General features: G+C 33.0%; 2 protein-coding genes across 2 annotated transcripts; both read right to left on the reverse strand.

Moving 5' to 3' along the window:
• Positions 1-873: 873 nt before the first annotated feature.
• LOC116342934 (probable cytochrome P450 6d5) lies at positions 874-3,214 on the reverse strand. Its single transcript, XM_031770757.1, has 8 exons — positions 2,666-3,214; positions 2,459-2,596; positions 2,174-2,326; positions 1,823-2,100; positions 1,593-1,748; positions 1,288-1,525; positions 1,203-1,213; positions 874-1,098 (listed from the first exon to the last, which is right to left on the reverse strand). Exons 1-8 carry the CDS (start codon positions 3,046-3,048, stop codon positions 935-937), a joined length of 1,521 nt encoding a protein of 506 aa, XP_031626617.1. The 5' UTR covers positions 3,049-3,214; the 3' UTR covers positions 874-934.
• Positions 3,215-19,810: 16,596 nt separating this feature from the next.
• Positions 19,811-22,728, reverse strand: LOC116342909 (juvenile hormone esterase-like). Its single transcript, XM_031770714.1, has 12 exons — positions 22,468-22,728; positions 22,281-22,398; positions 22,157-22,186; positions 21,947-22,018; positions 21,803-21,837; positions 21,549-21,744; positions 21,177-21,461; positions 20,990-21,105; positions 20,799-20,912; positions 20,542-20,717; positions 20,202-20,429; positions 19,811-20,139 (listed from the first exon to the last, which is right to left on the reverse strand). The coding sequence occupies exons 1-12, from the start codon at positions 22,675-22,677 to the stop codon at positions 19,977-19,979; spliced, it is 1,743 nt and encodes a 580-aa protein (XP_031626574.1). The 5' UTR covers positions 22,678-22,728; the 3' UTR covers positions 19,811-19,976.
• Positions 22,729-24,629: the final 1,901 nt, after the last annotated feature.

Consider the following 24,629-nt stretch of genomic DNA (forward strand, 5'->3'; position numbering starts at 1 on the left):
TGGCGTGTGAGTGGAGTGTGTCATGCAAAATTTTGTCTACCAAAAGTATTAGATTCACTGTACTTAGAATTTTGATACTTCACCTGATCGAAAAACACCAGCCATCGAAAGTCGAAAAAATCTGAACAGCTTTGTAGCAGATTATTTTTTGATCCGAAGAAGTTTTGACAATGGAGGTACTCCCCTGCCCCCAATATCCCGAATGGGCCCCCCTTAATTTCACAAACTTATTTTTTCGGCACTTTACATCTGTACTAAAGAAATTTAAAACTTTTATTAACACTTCGATATGTTTATTGGTTAGTAATCAACTGCAAAGTACTAGGTTTTTATTTTGTTGGTCCACTTTGACAACAGATTTTACATAAATCGGACCCGAAGAATTCAAAGGTGGCAACCGTTGTAAGAAATTAGTTCACATTTTTTGGATTTTCCGGTTTGAAACATTTCTTTTGGAATGATAAAAAAATTGAACTAATTTCTCAAAACGGTTGCCACCATTGGTTTGGAGATACAAAATAGTGGGGGGCCAACGACATAGACCTACACTTCCTTTGGGATACATAGTACGATTTTACCAATTATTATACTGGAAATGTTGTTTCTTCGAATGAAAAATTTTCACCAAGGGGATATCCACGAAAAGTAAAATTAGCATACTACTAGTAAAACTTCTATTCAAAAACTAGAGTATACTAGCACTACACACGTATACACTTTGGTTTCTTGCAATAGTTCATCAGAATAAACGAACTGAATAGTATTGAATTAAAATAAATTAAAAGTAATTAAATACCTTTTATTTTTATTTTTTAAATAAAAATATATTCAATGACATTTAACCAAGCACATTCCATTTTTATTAATGTGTATTTACTTCAATTTACGAATTGCAATTGGAAATGCAATGATTGTTTTTTAATATTTTTGAAATCTAGTTTCTGTTTATAATTTTTAAGTTGATTCCATTCTTCAGCACCAATGTCACCGAATGATTATCAAATTCTAATTCTCGGTTCTTCTCCATACACTCAAAATTATGTTTTTGTAAAAGCATTATCAAGCCGATTTTGGTGACCATTTTTCCCATCCGCAAACCTAAAAATCGTTCATTCATTCAAAAATCTCTTTTGATTAATTGAGTCACTTGAATTGATCACTTGAATTTTGACAATTAATTTTTATTACAAACATGACCTTACCGATACAAGTGCTATACATGAAAAAAAAAAACATATCGCTTCAATTAAAATCAAATTAAAATGTCGAATCAACAGTATCGCTTACCGTGGTCCATCGCCGAATGGAATAAACGCATTCGCATTGTAATTTGGATTGCTTTCTGAGAATCGATCCGGCATGAATTTGTCGGGCTCGGGAAAATATTTTGCGTCTCGCATTAAACCAAGATGTGATATAATAATTGGAGTTCCTTCTTTTATCACCAAATCCGTATTTGGTATGGGATAATCTTTTGTGCAGATACGATTGAGAAACGGCAATGTTGGATATTTCCTCAGTGACTCTGTATTTTAATAAAACAAACGTATTACTTACAACATCACTGTGCAAACATGACAACATTCGTTTACCCAAAACACAATATTCCAAAAATGTCATCTCGTTGATGCTCTCATATGAAATAACATTATCATGTCTTTTCAAGACTTCGTCGATTTCATCGTGCAGTCTTTGCATTAGCGTTGGATTTCGTGACAATTCAAATAAACAGTTGGCTATTGCTGATGCTATAGAAAGCAATGCACATCCACACATACATAAATACATTACTTCCCATTGTCAATGATTCATTTCATCTTACCTGTGGTATCGAAACCAGCCAAATAAAATAGACCCACTTGTCCTGCACATTGTTCAACTGTCATAATTTCCTCGGAATTTTCGTTTGATTGCTCGATCTTTTCGTACTCATTGTCGCCTTTGACTTTGCCGGTCTTACGCAAGTCCATCAACAATTGAATTAAATCGTTGCGCGATGTATTGTGTTTTTCTCGATACTCCATCGTATCCCGAACCATGTTAACCATATAAGATTTGAAATCTTCTGATAATGATGACATATGCAGCATATAAAGTATCCTTGAAAAAAAAGAAATTTTTTCAACTGAAAATCCATGTGGGTTAACTATGAAATTTTTTGTGTGCACTTTACTTTGGACAAAAAAATGCGCCAATCAAACGAATTCGATTAATTATTTGACCATTGTTCACGTTTCTTTCCATATCACGAAATGGATCGTTTGGATTGTCCAACGTATTGACATCTAATCCGAACGCAACCGTACCAATCACGTCCAATCCAAATCTTAAGTGGATGAAAAAAGCAATTGTTCAACTTGAGTTTCATGTATGAATAGAAATTTAATTCATGCAATTCACTCCTATAATCAAAACTTTATTTCTGTCACTGAGCTATAGCAATATAACAAGTGCTCACCTGATTGTCAGATCTTTTATCTCAACAATTCCATTTGTGTCGGCCGATTGTGCAACTTTTTCTCGTAGTCTTTCACCAATACTAATTATACTTGGCATCATGCCCTTTAATTTTCCTGATGTAAAAGTCGGAGTTAACCTTTCAAAATAAATGTGAATTGAAAAGATTGTTTTTTTTTGTTCACTTTCAACATTGTTTCGCGTCTACCTTCCTCTTGTTGTTTTCCACTCTTGTCCTGTCATCATCAGCATGTTATTTGCGACTGGATCGTTTGGATTGTGATAAATTCCTCTGTCATAAAAACTGTTGGCATCTGTTGAAAGGATGCATTTCACGAGGTCAGCGTCACGCGCTAATAATGCCGGTCGAAATAGTAAATAAATACCAACAATTGGTTCATTCGAACTTTTATACAGATCATATAAATTCATTCCCATGCATTTTCGACCCAACGACGAATCTGCCACATTTCCAAACGGCATCGATGGTTTAATGTACGAAAATGGAGTGCGCTCCCAATAACTGTACATATGTTTTATCCATAAATACAAAACACTAACCAAAAATAACAACAAATATACAATTATCATTTTGCAGCAGACGAAATTTTATGCGTTTCAATTTTGTTAAATTTATTTTTTCTTTCAATTTTTAAATTGCCTTAAAAATGATGCGCAAAATATAAAGTCACAAATTTATCACATGAAAGTGACTTTTTGTTTTGAATGCACTTCACCGACTGATCTCATCATTATAACGAAATATGATGTTTGTACTTTATATACACACTTCTGACAATTTACGAGCAATAAATTGATGATAATGCAACTGATCCAATAGAAACATCAACACTCATTATATCATTCTGATTTATATCAATACTTTGTGAGCGAGGGCTGAGCTCTTTGGCGCAGTCCTCGTTTGCGAGCAATAAACACTGTGAAATAAACAGTAAAGCAGTTGATTCAATCAATATTAAATTGATTTAATTTAAAATCAAATCGACTTTTTTCGCTGCTATCGCAGTATTCTTTCCATTTTATTTTATAAATACTTTTACAGAGATAAAGCAAAAAACACAAGCAAATCAAACGAATTTTAAATGAAAAATGTATCTAACAAAACACAGACATCCCTCTGTGCACCTATGGTATGAAAAAGATAAAAATATCGACAAGTATTAAATCATCACTGAAAATACCAAATAACTGATAAGCACAAACGTTTTTTTAATATATTACGGCTTTGTCGGTATTTTCGACCATGCCTCAATCAAAATAAATCTTGGTTTTAATGCTAGTTAGTATTTTTGATATTTTAATACAGATTCACCCCTTGTGTTTAAGTCATTGCAAATTTTAGCACGTATCAAGACTTCATTTACCGAGACTTTTTTTTAAGTGAATAGCAACCAAAAATGTGCGATGTTAATTGACGAAACATGGGAATGCTTACAAACAGCAAATAACAAACATATATGGATTGGGCTATATTTAAACTCGAAAAATGTCATTAATATCAGATCGCGCTGTATAATCAGAAATAACGAGTAATCAAGCGAGTATTTCATTCAATTTCAAGTGTTTCTATTTAAATGGAATTCAGGCTAAAATGCGAAAATTGTGCTTGGAATTTAAAATGAATTGCATTAAATTGAAGCCAAATTCATTTAATTCGCTAGACGGTCTCAATCAGTATGACATTGACATGCCAACTAATGATATGTTACATATCAAATGTGCATTTAATTCAATATCTATTTGCTGTCTTGTTGGCTGGCATTTATTACCACTTTTTTGTTTATAAAATACAATGCATGATATAAGAACACAAATTGTGATTTGCATCATCCGACAAAGTCAGTGTAGTAACAAAGAAAATACCAGTCGCTCAATGAATGAGAATATGATGGGATTTTTCACATAATTTTATGAGATGTGATGCAGAAAATAAGCTAAATGTATTGAACGCATTAAGTTAATTGTGAATATTGATGCGCTAAAGTATTCCATAGTTTGCAACATTATTTCAATATTATTTTATAGCCGGGATGTGGTGTAGTTTGAAGTTTTAAAGTTTATTTGTCTTTTATTTTTCTTTGTTGTAAGAATCGTTTTTCTTCAAGTATTTGCCAGAAGAATATGATGAGAAAAAAAATTGTGCTGGCATCAAAGGTAGACGAAGTTGGAAACATTTCTTTCTTGTTTTATAACACTTTTGAAAGGTAAATTGTGTGCCATCAACATCTAAAACGTTCGAGTGAATGCACACGTTGTACCGCAATTTGTTTGCGAACGAAAGTAAAGACTTTACGCACGACTTACCCGTGCATTCAATTTGTAAAATAAACTCGGTTGCAACAAACGAACTGGAGTCTCTTGGAGAAAAGGAAGTGGTGTATGTCTGTGTGTGAATGAACGAAAGCAGAACAACGTAATAAATCTATTACGAACGAACTGCACATACGTGTGTATTCGGTGTGTATTTGGCATGCGTGTATCGTATGTACGATTGTGTCCGTAAATGTTTGGTATTTATTTGTGCACAATTTTCATGCATTCAATACGATCTTGTAAGAGTATTTAATTTAATGTTTTGAGTGCAGTTAATAACGATTACCGATTAAAAGCTATTGTTTTCAACTGAAAGAGTGGTTGTTTTCAGATAGAAGAGGTTTGAAGCATGTTCTATTATCGTGTCATGCGAATTTTGCAAATCATTGTTTATTTCTCAACGTTTACTTTCCTCCCATTTCTTTTCGGTTAATGTTATGTCGGTGCTATGGTGTAATAAATTGCTGAAATTTCACCCGCATTGAAAAGTTCATCACATATGTCTGTGTGTGCGTAGCGAAAACAATGGTGGTGAATCAAATAAGAAGTCATTAAATTGCATATCACATTCAACTCGTATCATGCGTGCAAACGTTCACTAAAAAATATGTGTGGTATTAGTCATTTAGACTTCATATAGATTTGCGGTGAGTGTCGACTGTGTGCCGATGGGCAAATATAAAACAAGTCAGAATGGCTTTAATTTCATTAATTATCATCAATTGAGTTGGAGCGCGTGCACACGCTATTTATGAAAAATTTCGCGGCTCTGGCTTCACCAAAAACCTGAACACATACCATCAATGGCATCAATTTTGGTTTAATATGCGATAGTAAATCATTTTCAAATGTTACAACTTATACGATTTCCATTTTATCGCGTACATATCAAATCTTTCATAATTCATAACAAACATTTGAGCAGAGCGAAAAAAAACTATACGCATTTATTACGCAACATTATTTTGTCATTTTAGACCAAATCGTCTAGACATACCACCTGATTCAAAGCATCAAACAAATTCTACATACACTTCCATTTGTCATATCATACTCTGGATTAGCAAATATGAAAATTGACAGAGATAAATTCAAATTATGCCAATTTGATTGTCTAGTTATTACTTTCAAGTAATTATACGTTGCGGTGATGACACTGTGTCATTTTCAAGTAATTCACCGCCGAAGACTATCAAACCAAGATGAGAATTATCTTATTCAAGTCACTTCTCAAGAATGTTTCGAATAATTGTCACCGTGATTGGTTTTTAATAAACATCAAATGAATGGATCGCATTTCTAAATTGAAATTGTCATCTTCATCAAAATGAAATACTAATCAAAATTCATTTTCACAATAGAAATGAAAAATGTATGATTTCCCGGTCGGTACTCGAGTATTTAATACCGCTGAAAAGAAAAATACAGTCTCCAATTATGAGTGGCAGCCATCAAGTTTTCAGCGCGAATGCGTCCCTTTTTTTATTTGAGCGATGGTTCACCCATGCAATTTTGTTGCTTAACACACAAAACTATATACCTTCAAATATAAATGCATATAGTATATGGTATCTATTTGAAGGGAAATCGAAAATTAAATATGAAGATTGAAATATTTTGTCTTGGGGGATTCGATTGTCAACGCCAAATAAATGATGTTAGTGATAGTAGTGTTTTTTTTTGTCATATAGATGCGAAGAATTCGGAATTGAAGTTGTCGCCATATTGAAACAATATTCAATAACAATCCAACTTTAGTGTGCAATAAAAGTCCCTGGTAATTTGATCGGGTATAAAATTTGAAAAGCGTATCGCGTTTGGTAACCTGAGATATTTCCAGCAATGCGGTTATTGGAGCGTGTGCATGTGTGACATTCTGTGGAAATGGATTTTGAAGCGTTTGTTTAGATTAGCCATGATTACATATTTGCATGTGATTTATTTCAATTCTAAGTAAATACGCAAAACAGTAGTCGACAATTCTATTGAATCGATCTCTAGTGAAACGTGAGCATATATTCACATTCAAAGCAGACGAGTCAATTCTGCATCCCATTATTAACATATAATTCCGTTCCAATTACATTGCTACCTATGGAGTCAAGTTGATTTCAGGGAATCGATTTGCTTATTGCAAATAAAAAGAATTGCGTAGCGCTTCAACAGGCAACAAAAGAGAGAGAAAGAGAGAGGGGGGGAGAAGAGAGTCCATGGAGTCATGGAGTCCAGTTCTAAATGTTGAATTTCGTCAATTTTTTGTAATTATTCTTAATGCTTTTCGCTACAAATAGATCATGGCTATTTTTCAATCAATTTTTTTCAATTATTGAAACAGAGAATGATTTAAACGAAACGAATATTTAACGAAAATGTTTATATTTATCGCCACACGCTTATGAACCTTTCGATTTTAGAAAATGTCAACGAATTGAAAAAGGACCAAAATATGCCAACATTTAACATCCAATTTTCAAATGAATTAATGAGTTTTTGCTATATTTATACAAAGCTCAACATGAATCATTGGCGTTTTATTTAAACATATAAAATGAACCAGTTCGGACTGAATCTAATGTAGAAATTACGTAGATAAGAAGAGCAACACACACATATAATGTCAAAGCATTGGGGTAAGCCGAAAAAGATGCCAAATGCAGATACATTCAATGTATGACGACCTATAACATGTTCAATGTTATCGATACGCATTGATTAGACGCGAATGTGGTGATTCACTATTGTGCGCCATTGCATGAAAAACGCTTGAAATAAATATAGAGAGCAAGTAAATCAGCTTCCATTCATCGTATCAAGTGATATGTAAATAATATAGATTATCGACATTTCCGACTTTCATTTTGATTTGCCCTCCGTACCGGATCTGTTAACCATTGTATATGTCGGATTTTCAACACACTCATTCACGTTTGGAGATTTGTTTTGTTTGCCTAGCGATTTCGTCGTCATCGTCTTTATATTTATTGGTTGTTGTCGTGCACGGCAACAATAATCTATATAATGTTTTGTGTTTTAGAAGAGATGCGAAGGTAATTTAGGATATGTTTGATTTACATGCGATAGATGTTTTGTCTGTAGAAGCATGCGGATGTGATGCCACGGAAAGAAAATGCTGTGTATCATGTTAAGCTGATTAAAATCCACAACTGTGAACACGACGACAGTGGTGAAAAGCAAATGTATCTAGTGAAATGTCGTGATATATATGAATTCACTTGTTCGATGATTAGGCGAGATAGTAGGAGATGAACAAAGTAAACGACAACAAATGATTCAAACCGATTAAACCTAATGTTTATTAAAGGCAAAAGTTTTATGGGTTTTTTACCCGCATTTCGACTCTCTGCGCGCGGTTTTTTGCAATTGTAAACTTTGATTCACACAGCCGCACAACCAATAAAAATAAATGAATGCCTTGCAAATATACATAAAATGCGTCTTTTTGATAAGAACCAATGGCAATTCATATCATTTTTCTACTCTCACATCTTAAAAACCCCAAATTTAACGTGTAATATCAGGGTGATAAATAAAAATGTTTAATAAACTCATAATATTCGGGGCGTTTTTTATGCTGTTCATTCAATATAAAAAATGAAAACCAAATTACCAGAATCGACCTCAATCAGCAAACAATTGACATACAGTCAAGCAATCGATCCGTCATTCGATTTACAAACATTAAAATGGCTCTGTCTGCAAATTTGCATTCGAAATGAGAAATAATAGACACAAAATACGATTCTATCCCACTTCGTTTTGCCAATATTCGCTCTTTCGTGGAATTGGATTTGTGAAGAAGTCTTCGAGCGTATTATGTCTGTGCCACTTCTCTTTTATTATGATTTATCGGTAAACAAATTTCATTGACAAGAAAAGTATCAAGTCCACTTATTGTTGAAGCAAGAAAATGTTTAAGCTCATGGCTACTTTTAGATGCTTTTTATCTATTCATAAACCTCAAGCAAAACAAAAAGGATTTTTCACGTGAATACAAAACGTATATCCACAAAAATAAACCAATATCTTAGCACCAACGAACGAAAATCGCTAGTCAAAACAGTGTAATTGGAATTTTTATTTTTTTGATTAAGCCGATTTGTGTTGTTGTTGCTTTGTCTGCAGTCTGTTCGTTTCATTGGATTTGTGTTGAATGAAATGAAAAACAAAATATTCATAAAACTTCAAAGATGTCTTCGATTATTATGAGAATGATGATGATGATGATGGCCGGCACTTCGTTCAACCATGCCATTGGCGCCAAAGTAAGAAGTACTGTACTACGCGATGGAAAACTTAATTAAATTCTTTTGCAATGTCATCGACATCATAATCAAAGTTTTCAAACTTTCTTCAAAATACAAAACACGCTACATATCAATCGGCGGCTCGCTTTATAATGGGTGATTTTCATATAAATTGGATTTCTTGCGAGAGCGTTGATCTGAAAGATATTTTACGAGTTTTGTTTTCAGTATACATATCAGAAACCCTGTGTCGTAGCTTAGTCGACCTCAACTTAACCGTCTAATGATTAAAATTGATGAGTGCCAATTTTTATTTGAAAGTTGATTAATTAAATGAGTCAAACTGTCCATTGATTTGGACGTTTATTAGTGTGGTTTTTCGCTGAATTTGGCTAAACAAATAAGGTTTGACCAACACCAGGAGTGTAACAACATTTTCATTCCAACTGCATTTCGAGTTTTCAATTGATTTGCCAAAGCCCATTTCAAAACCCACAACCAAAGTGGAAATATTCTCTTGAAACTCATTGTTGAAATAGTAATGTGGCCTACATTATGTACTAACTATTTGCAAAATGTACTTGACAATTTCAACGTTTCATTGATCGCATTTTTCGATTTATGCACATACATGTGACATTCATTCGAATTGACACTTCTGGCGAAAAATTGTTCCAATATCTTAAATTGTTGTGTGATAATAATTTTACGACTTGAATTTGTGTCAATTTTTCGATCATAAATCTACTCACATCGAGTATGTAAATTGTTTACAATGTATTACTAGAATGGAAGCACTTTTAAGTCAAATGGAGATTTTCATCAACAAACATTTAATTTCACACAAAATAGAATACATGCACATGACGAACTCTTCGAAAATCATGAGCTAAAGAATGAATGAATAAAGAAATGGATTTTTATAGATATTTTCACTCATGAATCCACGGGAGAGTATCACCGTCAAACGTGTCATTTGGATTTGAATGTATTTAAATGGGATATATCATTCAATTTCCTTGATCTCGGGCTCAAAGAGCTTTGTAACTGTGTTGCATCAGCACATCAAGTTGCTTTGAACATTAGTTGTAAAATTGAAGGTATTGTGTGCATCAAATACTTTGTGAGCTTGATTTTCTCTTTAAAAATCTTGAAATGGTTCAATTTAAATCGGTGATTAGATATGCAAAAGACATTTTCATATAATCACATGCATTGCTCGTGTAAAGTTTTGAAATTCAAAATTGAACCATGATCGAACCATTGTGAAATAGAAATTCGCTTTGAGTTCAAAGTGAAAAATCAGTGACTCTAAATTTAGTAAAAGCAAGTTTTAATATCATTTTTATCAATGCAAAATTTGAATTGCAATACATATTTCATCATTTATGTATTGAAGCATTAAATTTTGTCGATTTCTTTTAATAAACGTTTTTTTTTAAGTTGTGAGTACACTGAGTGTATACTGTACATGGTTGTATCTAAAATGAATATTCCATATTGAGATTTTAGAATTCATGAAATGATTTTAATATTTAAATAAAAATGAGCGATGGAAAAAAGAAATGTTATAACAATAGGAGCATTAAATTATGATTTAATTCTGCTTTCGATTTGTCTAATTTGTATGTAAATTTCTGTCAATGTGATGGTACATTCTCGTCAATATTCGATTCCCCCATCATCGTGCGGCTTATATGCTCCAAAGCTTGTTACTTGGGAACATATTTTAATGAATTTCTGAATTCCCTCACTGGAACTGTTACATCGAAGGTACATTGTAAATATAAAAATGCAATTACTCTGCAACTCTGGTGTGTGTGTGTGTCGAGTTTTAAATGGAATCTAAAGCTTAATTTTCAAGTCTGTGTTACAAAAGGTGTTTTGTCGACTACATGTACTACAACTACTATGTGCTGATTAGTTCACACAGCACTTGCATGATGAGTTTTCCTCGCGTTGATTGAAAATGTATTCAATTTTATCATCAGCTTGTGTTTTTGTGCTCAAGAAATATGTGAGCATGCGAACAAACGTGATAATACACAGCGTCATGGCGGTGCATCTTTCCGTTCAAAAGCATTCATTTTCTCGTACTTAATTCCAATGATTAAGAAAATGAAAACGAGAATAAAATAAACAGCATCCCATTAAATGCAACGATGCATACCATGTTCTCAATGTTGATGATTTTCCAAAATTGAATGTGGATTGTGAGAATTTTTCATCTTGTCTTTGCATGATATTCAATAAAATGGGCGTGAGAGGAAGGAATTATGTATAAATGGATCGCGCCGCATGCATCACGAAAGCATATTTTCCTTTTGTTTGTCGTGTGTATATTTCATTGCAAATAATTAGATTAAGGTTGTACTATGGATATATTAATTAACAGCGCTCTTGCTGATGACTACATGTATTTATAAACAAGATTAACAGGATCGAAATCGAAGAATTATAACGAAACGAGACTTGTTTTGGTTTCCCAAAGACAACAATTCAAATTGAATCACGTAACAAATACAATTTTAAGTTCCAATTCAAATACACCAATACATTTACATAACATATTAACAAGCATCACCATTCATGGGAATTTGAGCTGGGAATTTTGTATCAATGTGCATGTTGTTTACGGACAATTTGTTTAAGCTGGCGGTAATACCACATTTATCGTATTGCTTTTATTCATTCATATTGAATTCACTATTGTGCCCATAGAACAAGCATTGTGATTTTGCCTAACTATTGAGGCAGCCACAATACCATACCGAACCAACTATAGTCGTTTCTTTGGTTCGAGATTTAAAAAAAACGTACAAAATCGAGATTATTAGTGATACAAGCATTAAATGTCCAATTGTGAATTGATTCATGCATTAAAAGTCAAATTACATTTAATTATGCCATTTTGCATCATCACCCCAAGAGCCGATAAATCGCAATTTAAATTTCAAAATGGTATTACCTGTATGGCTTTTTACACTGTGATATTTGACTTGCGTTTTGGATGTCAATCAATTTACCAGACCAATATTTTTCTATTCAAATAATTAATTATATTATATGCGCACAAAATATACAAACATTTTATGATAATCACAATTTCAACGGGTTTTGATAAAATATATTTTTATGAAATTACAATAAAAACCGCAACTGCGTCAACAGCAATATTGATCAAATGGTATGCGATTCAATGGTTATTGGTGTTTTGTAAATGAATCATATTGATTTGCAATTTGTAATTTTTTTCTTCTCTCTTTAGTTGACGCTATTGACTACACTGTCATAAATGTGACAGTTTACCTAGTTGGGTGAATGGGGTCAATTGAATTGATTATACTTTTTGTTCAACTTTTTAATTATTTACTTTTTAGCAACTCAAAAATCTCATTAACTTTTTATGTTTCCAAAACCATTGGAAGTTATAAGACAACCTCCACATCAAAAAGTAACAATTTTTCAACATTTCATCCATTTCCATTGAATATTTGAATATTTGAAGGCAAACTTCGACATATGCATGGCAATTCATGGCTTTCCAGTTTCCACCTTGCACCTCTTGCTAGTCCTACCAATGATTCTACATTTAACATCCTCCTTCGATTTGAAGCTATTTATTTTAATTCATGTCTCCTATTTATTATTCTCAGAAATTTGTTGTTTAAGTTGCAGTTAAGTAACAATAATCAGAATCAGCGACATTCAATCAGACTCTGTATAAGGTTTTGACAAGAACATCAACCACACTGATTTTGAATAAAAGTTTCTAAGAGTAGTTGCATCCTGTCAAATGATTTCCACGTGCACCCGACACATAACATTTATTTTTGTTCCTTTTATAGAAGTTGTTAAGATTTAGCAGTAAAGGTATTTTCGAATGTAATTTGGTATTTTCTGCAATGATGTGATATCGAAAGCGACAGGATGAAATCATTTGTCATCGATAATGTTAAAGTTCTACATATTATATTGCAGAGTTTTTTTTATATGGTACGACAAAAAGTAGTTGAATATAGTTTATCAATATAGGATGACACGAAATTAAATGATTGGGAAATTTACTACCCAACGAGTTAAAAAAGATTTATCTGGATTTGAAATGTGTCAAATGCTCTTTCATGAGAATTTCACACGATTTTCAAAATCCACTTGACCACTTGCAACCCTGAACGCATTCTATTAACCCAAATTATAGACGCATTCTTGAAAAATTGGTGTACAAACATATCTACTTTTACCGATGGAATCTTGATTGATCCAAATTGATTATATGCGCGATATCAATATTACTTAATATCAGTATAAAAAAATGCATGTGTACAACTTCATTCCACATTTATGAAGAAACGCTTACACAATACAATGTTTATGCACTTTGTTCAATTTTATCTATTATTTGGCTGCTCATATTACATGTGAAACTCATTCCCTTCTTAGAAGAAGAAGAAGAAAAAACAATAAGGAAAGCATTTTGAAGAAGTAATACTTAGAAAATGGTTTGCAGTTTCCATTTCAACGTTATGGGTGGCGATAAGCTTAAGTGCTTTCATGATCTTTTCGTTCATTTTCCTCAGTACCTGTAACTACACACCAATTTTATAACGATGTAGAAAACAGAAAATTTGGATGGAAGAAAGAGAAAATGTAAAAAATCGAAAAAAACTGAGATGTAATAATGGCGCTTTTTTAACGCAGTTTGCACTTATGATACTCTTATTCTGCACGAAAGTTTATATCGATAACTTATTCTTTGTTTTTAGATAAAGATTTGTACTAAACATCAAGAAACGACTTCGGCGTTACACTCCTTTGTTACATTTACATCACTTTTTTTATTTTAATTTTTGCTATTTACTGCACATTTTTTAGTTTTATTATGGCACTTGAGCGTGAGAGAATCAATAATTTTCATCTAATTTTAATGCTATTTTAAAGTATATTAAACATATATGATTAGACTAACTTTAATTTGCTTTTATTAAGTTTTTTCCCTGTTTCTCAAGTACATCGATTGCACCAAAAAATAAAACTGCTCACTAAAATCCTCACTCATACACAGACATACGTTCATTGTGACTGCATTATAACACATACAATGTCTTATCACAATTCTTGTCAACAAAGATAAATGTGCGTTAATGCACAACCAGTACACAACGTATATATCGGTGTATGTAATACTTGCGGAATGGCCAGCCGATCTAAATGATACGGGTACGGTTGGAAAGTATCGGACCAGGGATGGTTTGACACTGTTTTTTTAACAAAGGAGTTGATGAAAATGTGAGTCCTATGTCAAATTTAAATTTACATATTAATGCGAGTAAATGAGACAACCCTATAGACTTCACTTACTCTTTTTTCCCTATTCTTTTCGTCCCTCAAAAAAAATCAACATTTATGTGATCAATATGATTTATTTGGACTTATAAAAATGTATACTTACATTTTAATGAAATTTGCTATATACAGAAACCCATTATTGGGTGAGCCAAAAGTCCATTTATTTCGTACATTTCATATCTCTTTTATTCTCTGCCCCAAAAGTATCGAGACTTTTTCAAAATAAAAACAATCAGTGGACATTTTGAGCTAAATTCCTTTTATTAATCAATATACTCTCCACTCTCTTCGATACATTCATTTGCACGCACAAGCAAGTCATCAAATGATTTGGAAATGTTCTTTGTAGGAACAGCCTTCAAAATATATAATTTTTTTTATGCAGAATGAAATTTTGGTGTCAAACTTGCAACAAATGCCATGGTATCTGATTTCAAAAAGGAATCAACTCAGCTACGCACATATGCTGAATCGCTTACAAAATGGTGCTGATCTCCGTATCGGTCCTTTTGGAAAACTTGATTTTGAAAATTTTTCAGACGTAATATATTTGTCAATATTATTCTCAAAATGATGATCGAATTTAAGGTAATATTTTTATTTCAGATGACAAATAGAATTTATAGTTTTCTGATGATGCTACTCGAAAATTCACTCATGTGAATCGAAAGATAAAACCCAGTATGCAAATCTCCTGGGAACGTTGTAATCATATATTTTTTTTAACATAATACTGTTCCAGACTTACAAATGATAGCCGCATTGTGTAATCTAGATAATTAATTGGTTTTACCTCTCATGCTTAAAAGGCGATGCTGATCCATCAATTTACCACAATCACAGTTGTAAAGGCACACATAAACATATACGCTCACATTTACATTTCAATTGGTGTTATTTCATGATGATTTTTGGTTTATTTCTTGTGTTTTTCTTAACTCATCGTATTTTAATGCGGGGAAAAAGTCTCAAGATAATTCTTCAGACGCAATCAAAAAAGATACAATGTAGTTAAAATATTCACTGGGATTGAAAATAACGTGCCACTTCAACGAGTTAATTTATGTTTTCTTTCTTCCTTTTCGTTTAAATAAAAGTCCCCACAGATTATATGCACTTTAAGACAGTATTCTAATAATCACTAAGCATTCACTTGTAACACACTTGACTTGTTTCAATAAACTTCAATTTTTATTAAATTCACTCATCACTTTAATAATAATCGATCCGGTCCACATAATCGAACAAATAGCTTTTTAAATTAATTGGTAATTTCACGTTTTTAATGAAGATTATTCATGAAGCCAGTGTACATTTGAATTCTCTAGAATAAATACAGCGTATGATACGGTCGCACACCATAGGTTGTTTTTACATACATTTTTTGCTGTATTTTGTATGACGGTGTTTCGCTTTGAAATGCAACCTTTTCATACGCTGTTTTTATTCTATAGCAATCATTTTTTGTATACGTTGACGTTCAACTCAATTTTATCGCAATTTATTTCGAATTTTACGCCGATGTTTTTTTATATTCCCAAAACGCGAGCAACTCACAATAATGAGCTTGCCAATAAGTTTGAAACTACAATGTGTTTGCAATATTTGTTGAGTTTTTCAAATACTTCTCATTTTCAATTATTGAATGGTATCTCTGGTATCTGCACCGTAAAAATAACAACTTCGCCATAAGATCAGTAAAAAAATAAGTTTCACAAGCTGATTAAACATGCACAAAAATGAACGCGTACACCAACTATTGTAAAAACGGAAATGCCTTCAAAGTAGCGTAAAAATGATCTTTCCAGTGTAAGCAAATACCCTTTTTTTACTGTCTATTCCAAAAGCAACACCTATGAAAGTTGCAACCAAAAATTTATGTTGTATGTTTTGAACGAAAAGAAGCGAAAAACGTGCAGCTCTTTGAATGAATATTCTTTGAAAAACTCAAACTTAAAGTAAAAAAGGTGAACATTAATAACATTCAACTTCTGTATCTTAGTTTTTGTCCATTTTCTTCAGCAAGTTGAAATTATCACATAAAAGAGCTTGAAGTTGTACTTTTGCTCTCTTTTTCTCTCCACAGATTCACTGCTTACTTGCTCATTTTTCGCTCTCGTAGTGTGTTTCTTTCCATTTCCCACTTTGTTTCACATAAAATGCACGCAAATCCAAAAGAAAAACACCGAAAGTGCAAAACTAAACAAAAAGTGGCGCTGAAATGCAACACTAACGCCGGCACTGAAGGCGATAGACAGAAGCGAAGAAAAGAAGAAGTGTATGCTGAATAAAGTGTTGATGGGCAACACAAAAAGGAGAGCCCTTGGATGGGCAAACAAAATGGTCTCATGCTAACGTCAGTTGATTTTGCACTATCATTATTTTTATGCTGCGAACAAAGCTGTAATACTTCAATGTGAAACCAAAGATTAACACCAAAATACTATCGACTAGTTTGCAGTGGCTCGTCGTTCATTTACACAGAGTTCTTCCGTAACTTTTTTGAAACAAGTAAAGGAAAACCTTTCCTGTTGTTTACAATTTTTTCATTGATTGGTTTGCGTGCAGTAAACAATTTTCAAGTAAGTTGCTGAATGTGAATGGGACTTTCGCGTCATAAACTAAATATACCAACAAAATGAATATATAAAAAATGGTGCAGCGTTGAGAGTAGGGCAAACATCAACACAATGGTCAATAAATAATACAAGATCGGTGATGTTCATGCGGACACGTTCATACGGAAATTCAGTGTTGTTATCACCATCACGATTTAGGTTATTCAATGACGCTGGTTGCACGCTTCGCTTCCATTATCATGTGCATTCAATACATTCAACCACAAAATGGCATAGTTTATGAAAAATAATACACAATAGTTAAGGAAACCGTGTGCAACATGTCGACATGCTGCTTTAACATACAAAGCATCACTTCCGCTGTGAGCGAGCTCGGAATTTCAAATTAAGATCGCTACTTGTGTGCGTTATGGATGTGTATAGATAGGATTGATATTCAGCTTGTTTCCCGTGTGCATGCATGCACGCGTATGTTTGTTTCGTCTCTGTGAGAATGACACAGATAATTTGTGTCATCTAATCATCGTGCATGCAATATAATCAGTTCATTTTTAACCAAAAATAAAACAAGATGTATTCATGGTGGAGTATCGTTTGTCTGCGATCCACCATAAGCCATCTATACAAAGAATGAGCGACTGGATCAAATCGAATCAAAGAATTTTCACGATATTGACGATAGTGAGCACACATGAATTGACGGCACACTGTTTAGCTTATTTTGCACGTAATATTGACGTGAATTTATATGCAGAACTCATATTGCAACGGTGTATGCAATTTTACAAAAAGAGGTTAAAAAGATCAGCGTATGTGTTTGTGTGTATGCCATGAGCGTAGTTTCACAAAAAATTCTATGCCATCATTGGGTACAATGCTTTCGTGTTTATCGGTTACAAAAACTGTCTATGTCAAGCTCACCGAATTTTCGTTGAAAGTTCATTCAATTTTGTGACTTCGTGTCATCGGTAAGACAATCGAAAAATTGACGCATCTGCACTTTATCGACACATATTCACTGGAAGGCAAATGAAGTCGAAAATTTGGCACATTATCCGCAATAGTATGGCATTTTCTTTGTTAATAAACCGGCTGGCAAAACTGTTAAATTGCCACTGCATTGTGGTGCCTGAAGCTTTTGCTATTTCTTCTCGAGAAAGGTATAATATGTAAGATGTTCGAGATGTTATTTTGTTTACAAATAAAGAAATGAAACTGTTTCTTTTTCTGCCTATCAGCCTTTCCCTATAATTTAACGTTAAATTAAGTATAGAATCTTTGGTTCAAAATTACATCGCACAGATGAAATGTTGTCGAATCTTTCCGAATATTTCGGGGATTTGACTGTATTTTATGCCATTCTAAATCAATAGCGTTGTACCTTTCTATGGCTGCTTTCAAAGGTGGAAACATAAATTGAGAAAATGCGCACATCCAAAACAAATACCAAAATGCGTCACGATTCAAATCGGAAATGGAAAAGTAGCATCGATTTTTCACAGTTACTGCAGAGAAAAATCCAACATATTCACATACGTCGTGTAGTTAAAGTACCATCTATCAGACAAATTGTTTGCATTTTCACTTGTAGCAATGTAGCAATCTTGATAATATGGCATATCGCTTTTGATTTGTACTTACATTCCAGAACCGCATACATCTTTTTATGTAATGCGCCAGATGTTTGGAAAAAAAAGAAGAAAAATACATGCCTTTTGGTTTGCCGCCTCTTCCACAATCCCATCATCGACTTGGGCCATAATACAAATTCAACTTTGAACATAAATCGATGAATATTTATGAAGATTTAGTTATATAAAAATGAGCAAACACCTGAAATGTGAACATGCCACAGTATTACTAAATATATGATGAGAATTTTTCGGCATTCGTGCGTGTTTTGCAATCGATGTTCAGCAGTCAGTGGAAGCAAAATGGTTAAAAAAAAGTATGATTTCTTTTCCATCTCTTTCGTTCGCATGTCTATGTGCTTGTGTAGGTGTTTTCGATATATTAATCGGCTTTGCTGGATAAATAGCATGATTGTGCGTGCACCATACAAAAAAAAACAACGTGAAGCAACATGAAAGGTGTAGTCGTATTTCGACTGCCGAAAATAGCCGAATTACCACAAAATGTGATTGAACTACTTCAACAGATATTCTTCACATCGAATCATATAAATTGGCATTTTGGAAAAATGTCTTGATTCATCAAGGTCGAATTGAGTGATGCTTGGTCTGCCGATAATACAACTACGCCTATTTGTGTTGTATTGGTCATTGTTAGACGTAGTGTCGTGTTACACCTTTTCTACCACTCATCATCTTTTTCTCTTCTTATGAGCGAATTTGAGGTGTTTCTACATCCCAGTTATGTTTAGATTCGGAATTTTTGCGTCACTGAACAAATTTTTTGTATGTGCATTTTGCAAATGTCCGATATCTCATATATTTTTTAGCCTAAATGCATAATTTCCAAGGGAAATCTATTACTCCTGAAAAGTTGTCAATATATTCTGAATATTGTGAATTTTTGAATGATAAATTCCCCTAGATGATTTCGCAGTTGGTTTTGTTTCATAACACTTGTTTAGTCTGTTTATTCAATCACCACACCTCGACACATAATTTGAGTTTGGTCAAAAGATTTTGGGATTCTGTTTGAATTTTGTCATTTGAGGATGTTAATTTATTAATGGTAGTTTCGTCACAGTCATAATAAGACAAACTAATCTTTATTAAAGAATTTTCAAATCAAAACCGTTCCTCTCGGAAAAGTTCTTGAATTACGTTGACTTACGTAAATAAATAGTTGACAAAGGTGTCCTTTGAAAGAAAGCTTGTATTTTGCTTACAACGTTTTATTTCTGACATGGTAACGCGTACATTAGTAAATTAGTTATTTATTTGGGTGAAAACTAATACATTTTTTGTATTTTAATTTTTACATTGAATTCAACTTGGATTTTGTCCTCTGATTCTTTGTAAATTTAAAATTCGTCAACAATAAATGGATATAGACAATTTTTGGCTTTTCTCCAGAATTTAATTGCTCGTCCGTGTGGTCGTGTGATTGACCGCAAACCATCGTTCGTAATATGAATGCATTTTGCATTTTTTACTGATTTCACTGGATTGTCGTATTTGACCAAACTATAAGAAGGAAAAATGCTTTAAAAAATGTAAAAATAATAAATATTATTTTGCGAGCATACCCTTTTCTGGCAAAGTCTGTGAAAAGTTTGGTGACGAACTTCCACGCACAAATCGTTTTTCGATTTATTTCATTGCTTCGATCTGCCAATGTTTGATCGTACAAGAAACTGTACTTGGGTTCATTTATTTTAAACAAATAGCCAGTATCTTCGATATGTCCCATTCCCTCGATGTCAGTAAGATTTCTCGGTAATTTAACAATGTTCGTATTCAAATTTATATCAAAACTAAAATGTATTAAAAAGAAAGCAAATTAAAAGTTGAAAGCAATTCACGGAATTTTAAAACTCAAGCGAACATGCATCAGATCGTATGGTTAAAAATATCCATATGACTTACTAAAAGCAATACGTTTTTGCCACTTTCGAATGTAATCGCATTGCCTCGTAAAACGGTATAACGAAATTTGTATCTGTAGTCAATTGTACGTATTGATTTAGTCGTTCAGGGGTCTGTTCAATTTCGCCATCACCAAAATAAAACTTTTTGATTTTATTTTGCACTGCTTGGTACTTCTGCGAATGGAATAATTGAAGAATCATCAGAGATTAGAAAACATATATAAAATTACAATAAAATGTTGTTGATAACCGTACCGCAGTATCTTGTGTCAAAGTAAGTCCATGATATGGCAATGCAATATAAGAACTACTTTTTAATGCTTCAATCCATGCATACGGCTGCGTATAATCGAGAAATGAAAAGCCTTCCTGCGAAATTGTAATTGTTTGGAGAAAAAAAATCGATTAAACTTTTTGTTTATTTCTTCATTTGAGTGTATACTTGCCGAGCTTGTTACACTGAATACAACTTCTACGTTCCTACAATTTGCGCAAAAATTATTGTTTGCATAGATATCATGTGGTTTTTGCAGAAGAAATGGATGTACAGCTTTTCGTTTATCTGTTTAAGTGAACAAGAACAGACACTGTCAAATAATTGACTTAAATAGACCGTATGATGTATGAACAGACCTTCAACCACTGGCGTCCAATAAAATAAAAGAGTAGTTCGAGAGATTATGTCCAAGGCAGGCGATTTTGCTACAATTGACTCGGCCGGTGCATTGATCATGTAATTTAATACCTCTTCATCGCTCGTTTGATCTCCCAGTTCGTTTTTAAATGCTTCTCTGAACAGATCCACGTTATTGTTTTTATAATATGACCAGTAATTAAATGCATTGCCGCTCAGCATCACTGCACGCTTAATATACTTGCACGAATTTGATAACAGATGTAAATGCACCTGGACCGCACCTAAAATTACATTTTCACACCAATGTTATATGCACGTCTTTTTTGTGCAAAACAATTTGAGATTTTGTGTTTTGATTTGATTTATACCAGCACTCTCTCCGATCATTGTAATAGCATCTGGATCACCGCCGAAATATTTTATGTTTTTTTTTGTCCATTTTAATGCTTTTCGTTGATCTTTTAGAGCCATATTTCCGGTATAACCGTGTAGATTGAAATTAGCATAACCAAAGGGACCCAAGCGATAATTGATTACAACAAGTATCGCATTATGTTCCATCACCTGGAAATATTTCATTTGATTACATCTTAATTAAGTGGATTAATTTGTGTTTACTCACGAAGTCGGGTGCTTGAAAGGCATCAGTTCCATCACCTTCATTAAAATATATAATAAATAAATAAGTTCCAGTATAAAACGTTCAATTATCCTATAGTTGAAGTCAAAATGACGAATAGTCGTGAAACTTTGAGAATTTTCAAACCTTCATTAAAACCCCCTCCGTGTATATAAAACAGCACTGGTAACTTTCTTTTCGTTTTACTTTTCTCCAAAACTATGGGTACATTAAACAAATCCACAAATTACAAAATAATAATTGTTTTATACTCAGAATGTAAATATCATATTGTATGCTGCACAAATTGAAATTGCATCTGATTTTAATATTAAAATTCAAAATTTTGACAATCACCTGGCGTGTATACGTTCAAGAAGAGACAATCTAAGAAGAAAAATTAATAAATAATAAAGTCCAATGTTTTTTTCAGTAGATTGGAACAATATTTAATTATTTTATATCAAATGATTGAAATTACCTTCACTTTGATTCGATTTCAATCCGAAAAGAAAGGCTTGGGCAATCACAAGACAAGATGGCCGATATTCATTAGTTGTCACAAGAGGTTCAGTCCATGGTTTTACTGAACGTGGCACCTATTCGGGGCGGTCAAATCCAACTTTCATAATTTATTTCATTCGATTTTGTGTGAAGAGGAACTTTACCCGAAATCTCAATTTATCAACAGGCGGTTGAGCGTATGGTATTCCCTTGTATGAAATATAAGGTACTTGATGGACAAATGTTTTTTGTGGAACTCCCACAATGGGTCCGCTGCACGTATTTACCGTTAAATATTCACAACTAACAATGTTAACAATGGCAATAAATTGCCAAAAAAATAATAAATTTAACATTTTCAAATGCCAAGCCATAAAAATTAAACAAAAACCACTGTTTTTAAAGGCATTCACTTCAATGACTGAATAAGCGCCACATTGAATTTGATCGCTTTATATAACACTTACGAGTCATTATTTATTAATAAAAGCATTATTTACTCAATTGTGAGACACAAAAAATTCAATTAATAATGAAAAAAATAAATAAATAAAATTCAACAAAAATATTTGAAAACGACAAAATTTGCACATTTCGTGGGAAAAGTATTTGCAAAACATTTATTACAATGAATTGAATTTGTTTTGACGATAAACACAAATCGATAGACTTAATTAAGATGTATTCAAATCAAATATTTGGAGAAAAAATCTCGGTTTTTATCTGTTTTGATTAAGCTATATAAATAAACCGAAATAGTGAAGGTTCCGTGATTAGTCGATATTAATAATTTGGGTTTTTGAATCTTGGTCAAAAGAATATTGGACAGTAACTGGGTCATTTGATTCGTTCCACTTAATACACAGATGAAACTGTTAGTTTAGGTTTGACTTATCTTATTTACACAATATTTCTTTATACCTATCTGTGTATGGATTATCGTTTTTATCGTGTTCTGTTTATATCGTGGTTTATGATCATGATACCTACATCTTGGTTCGTGTGTCATGACTTATGATCCTTTGCCGTTTCAATTCTAACAGAAACTAAAAAAATCTCCAATTTTGATGATTTTTTTTTGTGACTAGAAAATTGTTTTTCATTGAGATATATCAGAAATTCCGAAAATGCGCCAATGAACAAAATTTCTTTGTGTAGATGTTCGATATTCATACCCTTTACATCTTGTATAATTTTACATTTGGTTTTGTTTCATCACACTAGTGTGTGCCATGCTTATTTAAGCGCAATTTCACTAAAACTACCATATCAGAATCGATAAAAAACGATGCACGCATCAACACCATCACCGTATATGGGCAAGTGAATGTGAGATAGATGGCAGAGAGAGAGAGAGATGACAAACTAGAGAATTGCTGCTGTGAAGCAATAATAATATTTCATAGGGTTCTTTCATTTGTGAATGAATGGGTTTTTTATTTTACGGTTCGGGAAATCTTATCGAAAAGATAGTTCATCGCTCTCGAGGCGCCTGAGCGAAACACATATTTATCGCCAACATCAATATGAATGTGCTAGTGAAATGAAAAGAAGCATTCGTTCCTTTAATGTGATGTTGTAATGAAATAAACGTATTCGATGTGTTTCGTTTTTTGTCCTCTTCCCGGCTTCAATAATGATCAAGTTTGCCTCTACCATTCTCTTTGCATCATTGGTCGAAACCATTCAGTTTCCAAAAACCCGAACCGAGAAAAAAAAAACGTAATAATAATTCATATATTTTTATCTGTGAACCGAAGACGATTCTTCTATGCAATGGCCATATTACTGTGTGCAGAGATTGTCGTACAAGGACGAATAGAAAGACCGATTTGTTCTTTGTGCGTGTGTAGAAAAAGCTTCGTTTACGTATGTGAAAAGGTAGAAAAAAGGTGCGGTTCAATAGCATATGCCATTCAAGTGAAGTTAGATTCAGCTGTTGAGTAGCGATATCATCAAATATTCGCTTATTTCACCTTTTTCGATTTCTGCCAACAGAAACACCATGTGTGTCATTTACCGCATCGCCCATTGATACTCTTTTATATATTTATTCGAAAATATGTTTCAGTTATTGAAACCAATATCAATATCATAAATAATATTTGTGCTGTTCATTTCGGTTTGCGTTGAGCCGCATGACGCACATCTTTTCTATGAAAGATCTAAAATGTTTTCAGATAAATTGCCGGCGCCCAAATATTTTACGTAAAATATTTCTATATTGACCTCACTTACGCGATATGCTATCGTCGCACAATGGACACGGCAATAATTAATGAAAATGATGTTTGCGGTTGCTACTCTTATATACGTATACGGCCTT

Source organism: Contarinia nasturtii, unplaced genomic scaffold (genome assembly GCF_009176525.2).
Source record: "Contarinia nasturtii isolate CC-2019 unplaced genomic scaffold, AAFC_CNas_1.1 Cnas_scaffold_928, whole genome shotgun sequence".
Classification (NCBI taxonomy): domain Eukaryota; kingdom Metazoa; phylum Arthropoda; class Insecta; order Diptera; family Cecidomyiidae; genus Contarinia; species Contarinia nasturtii.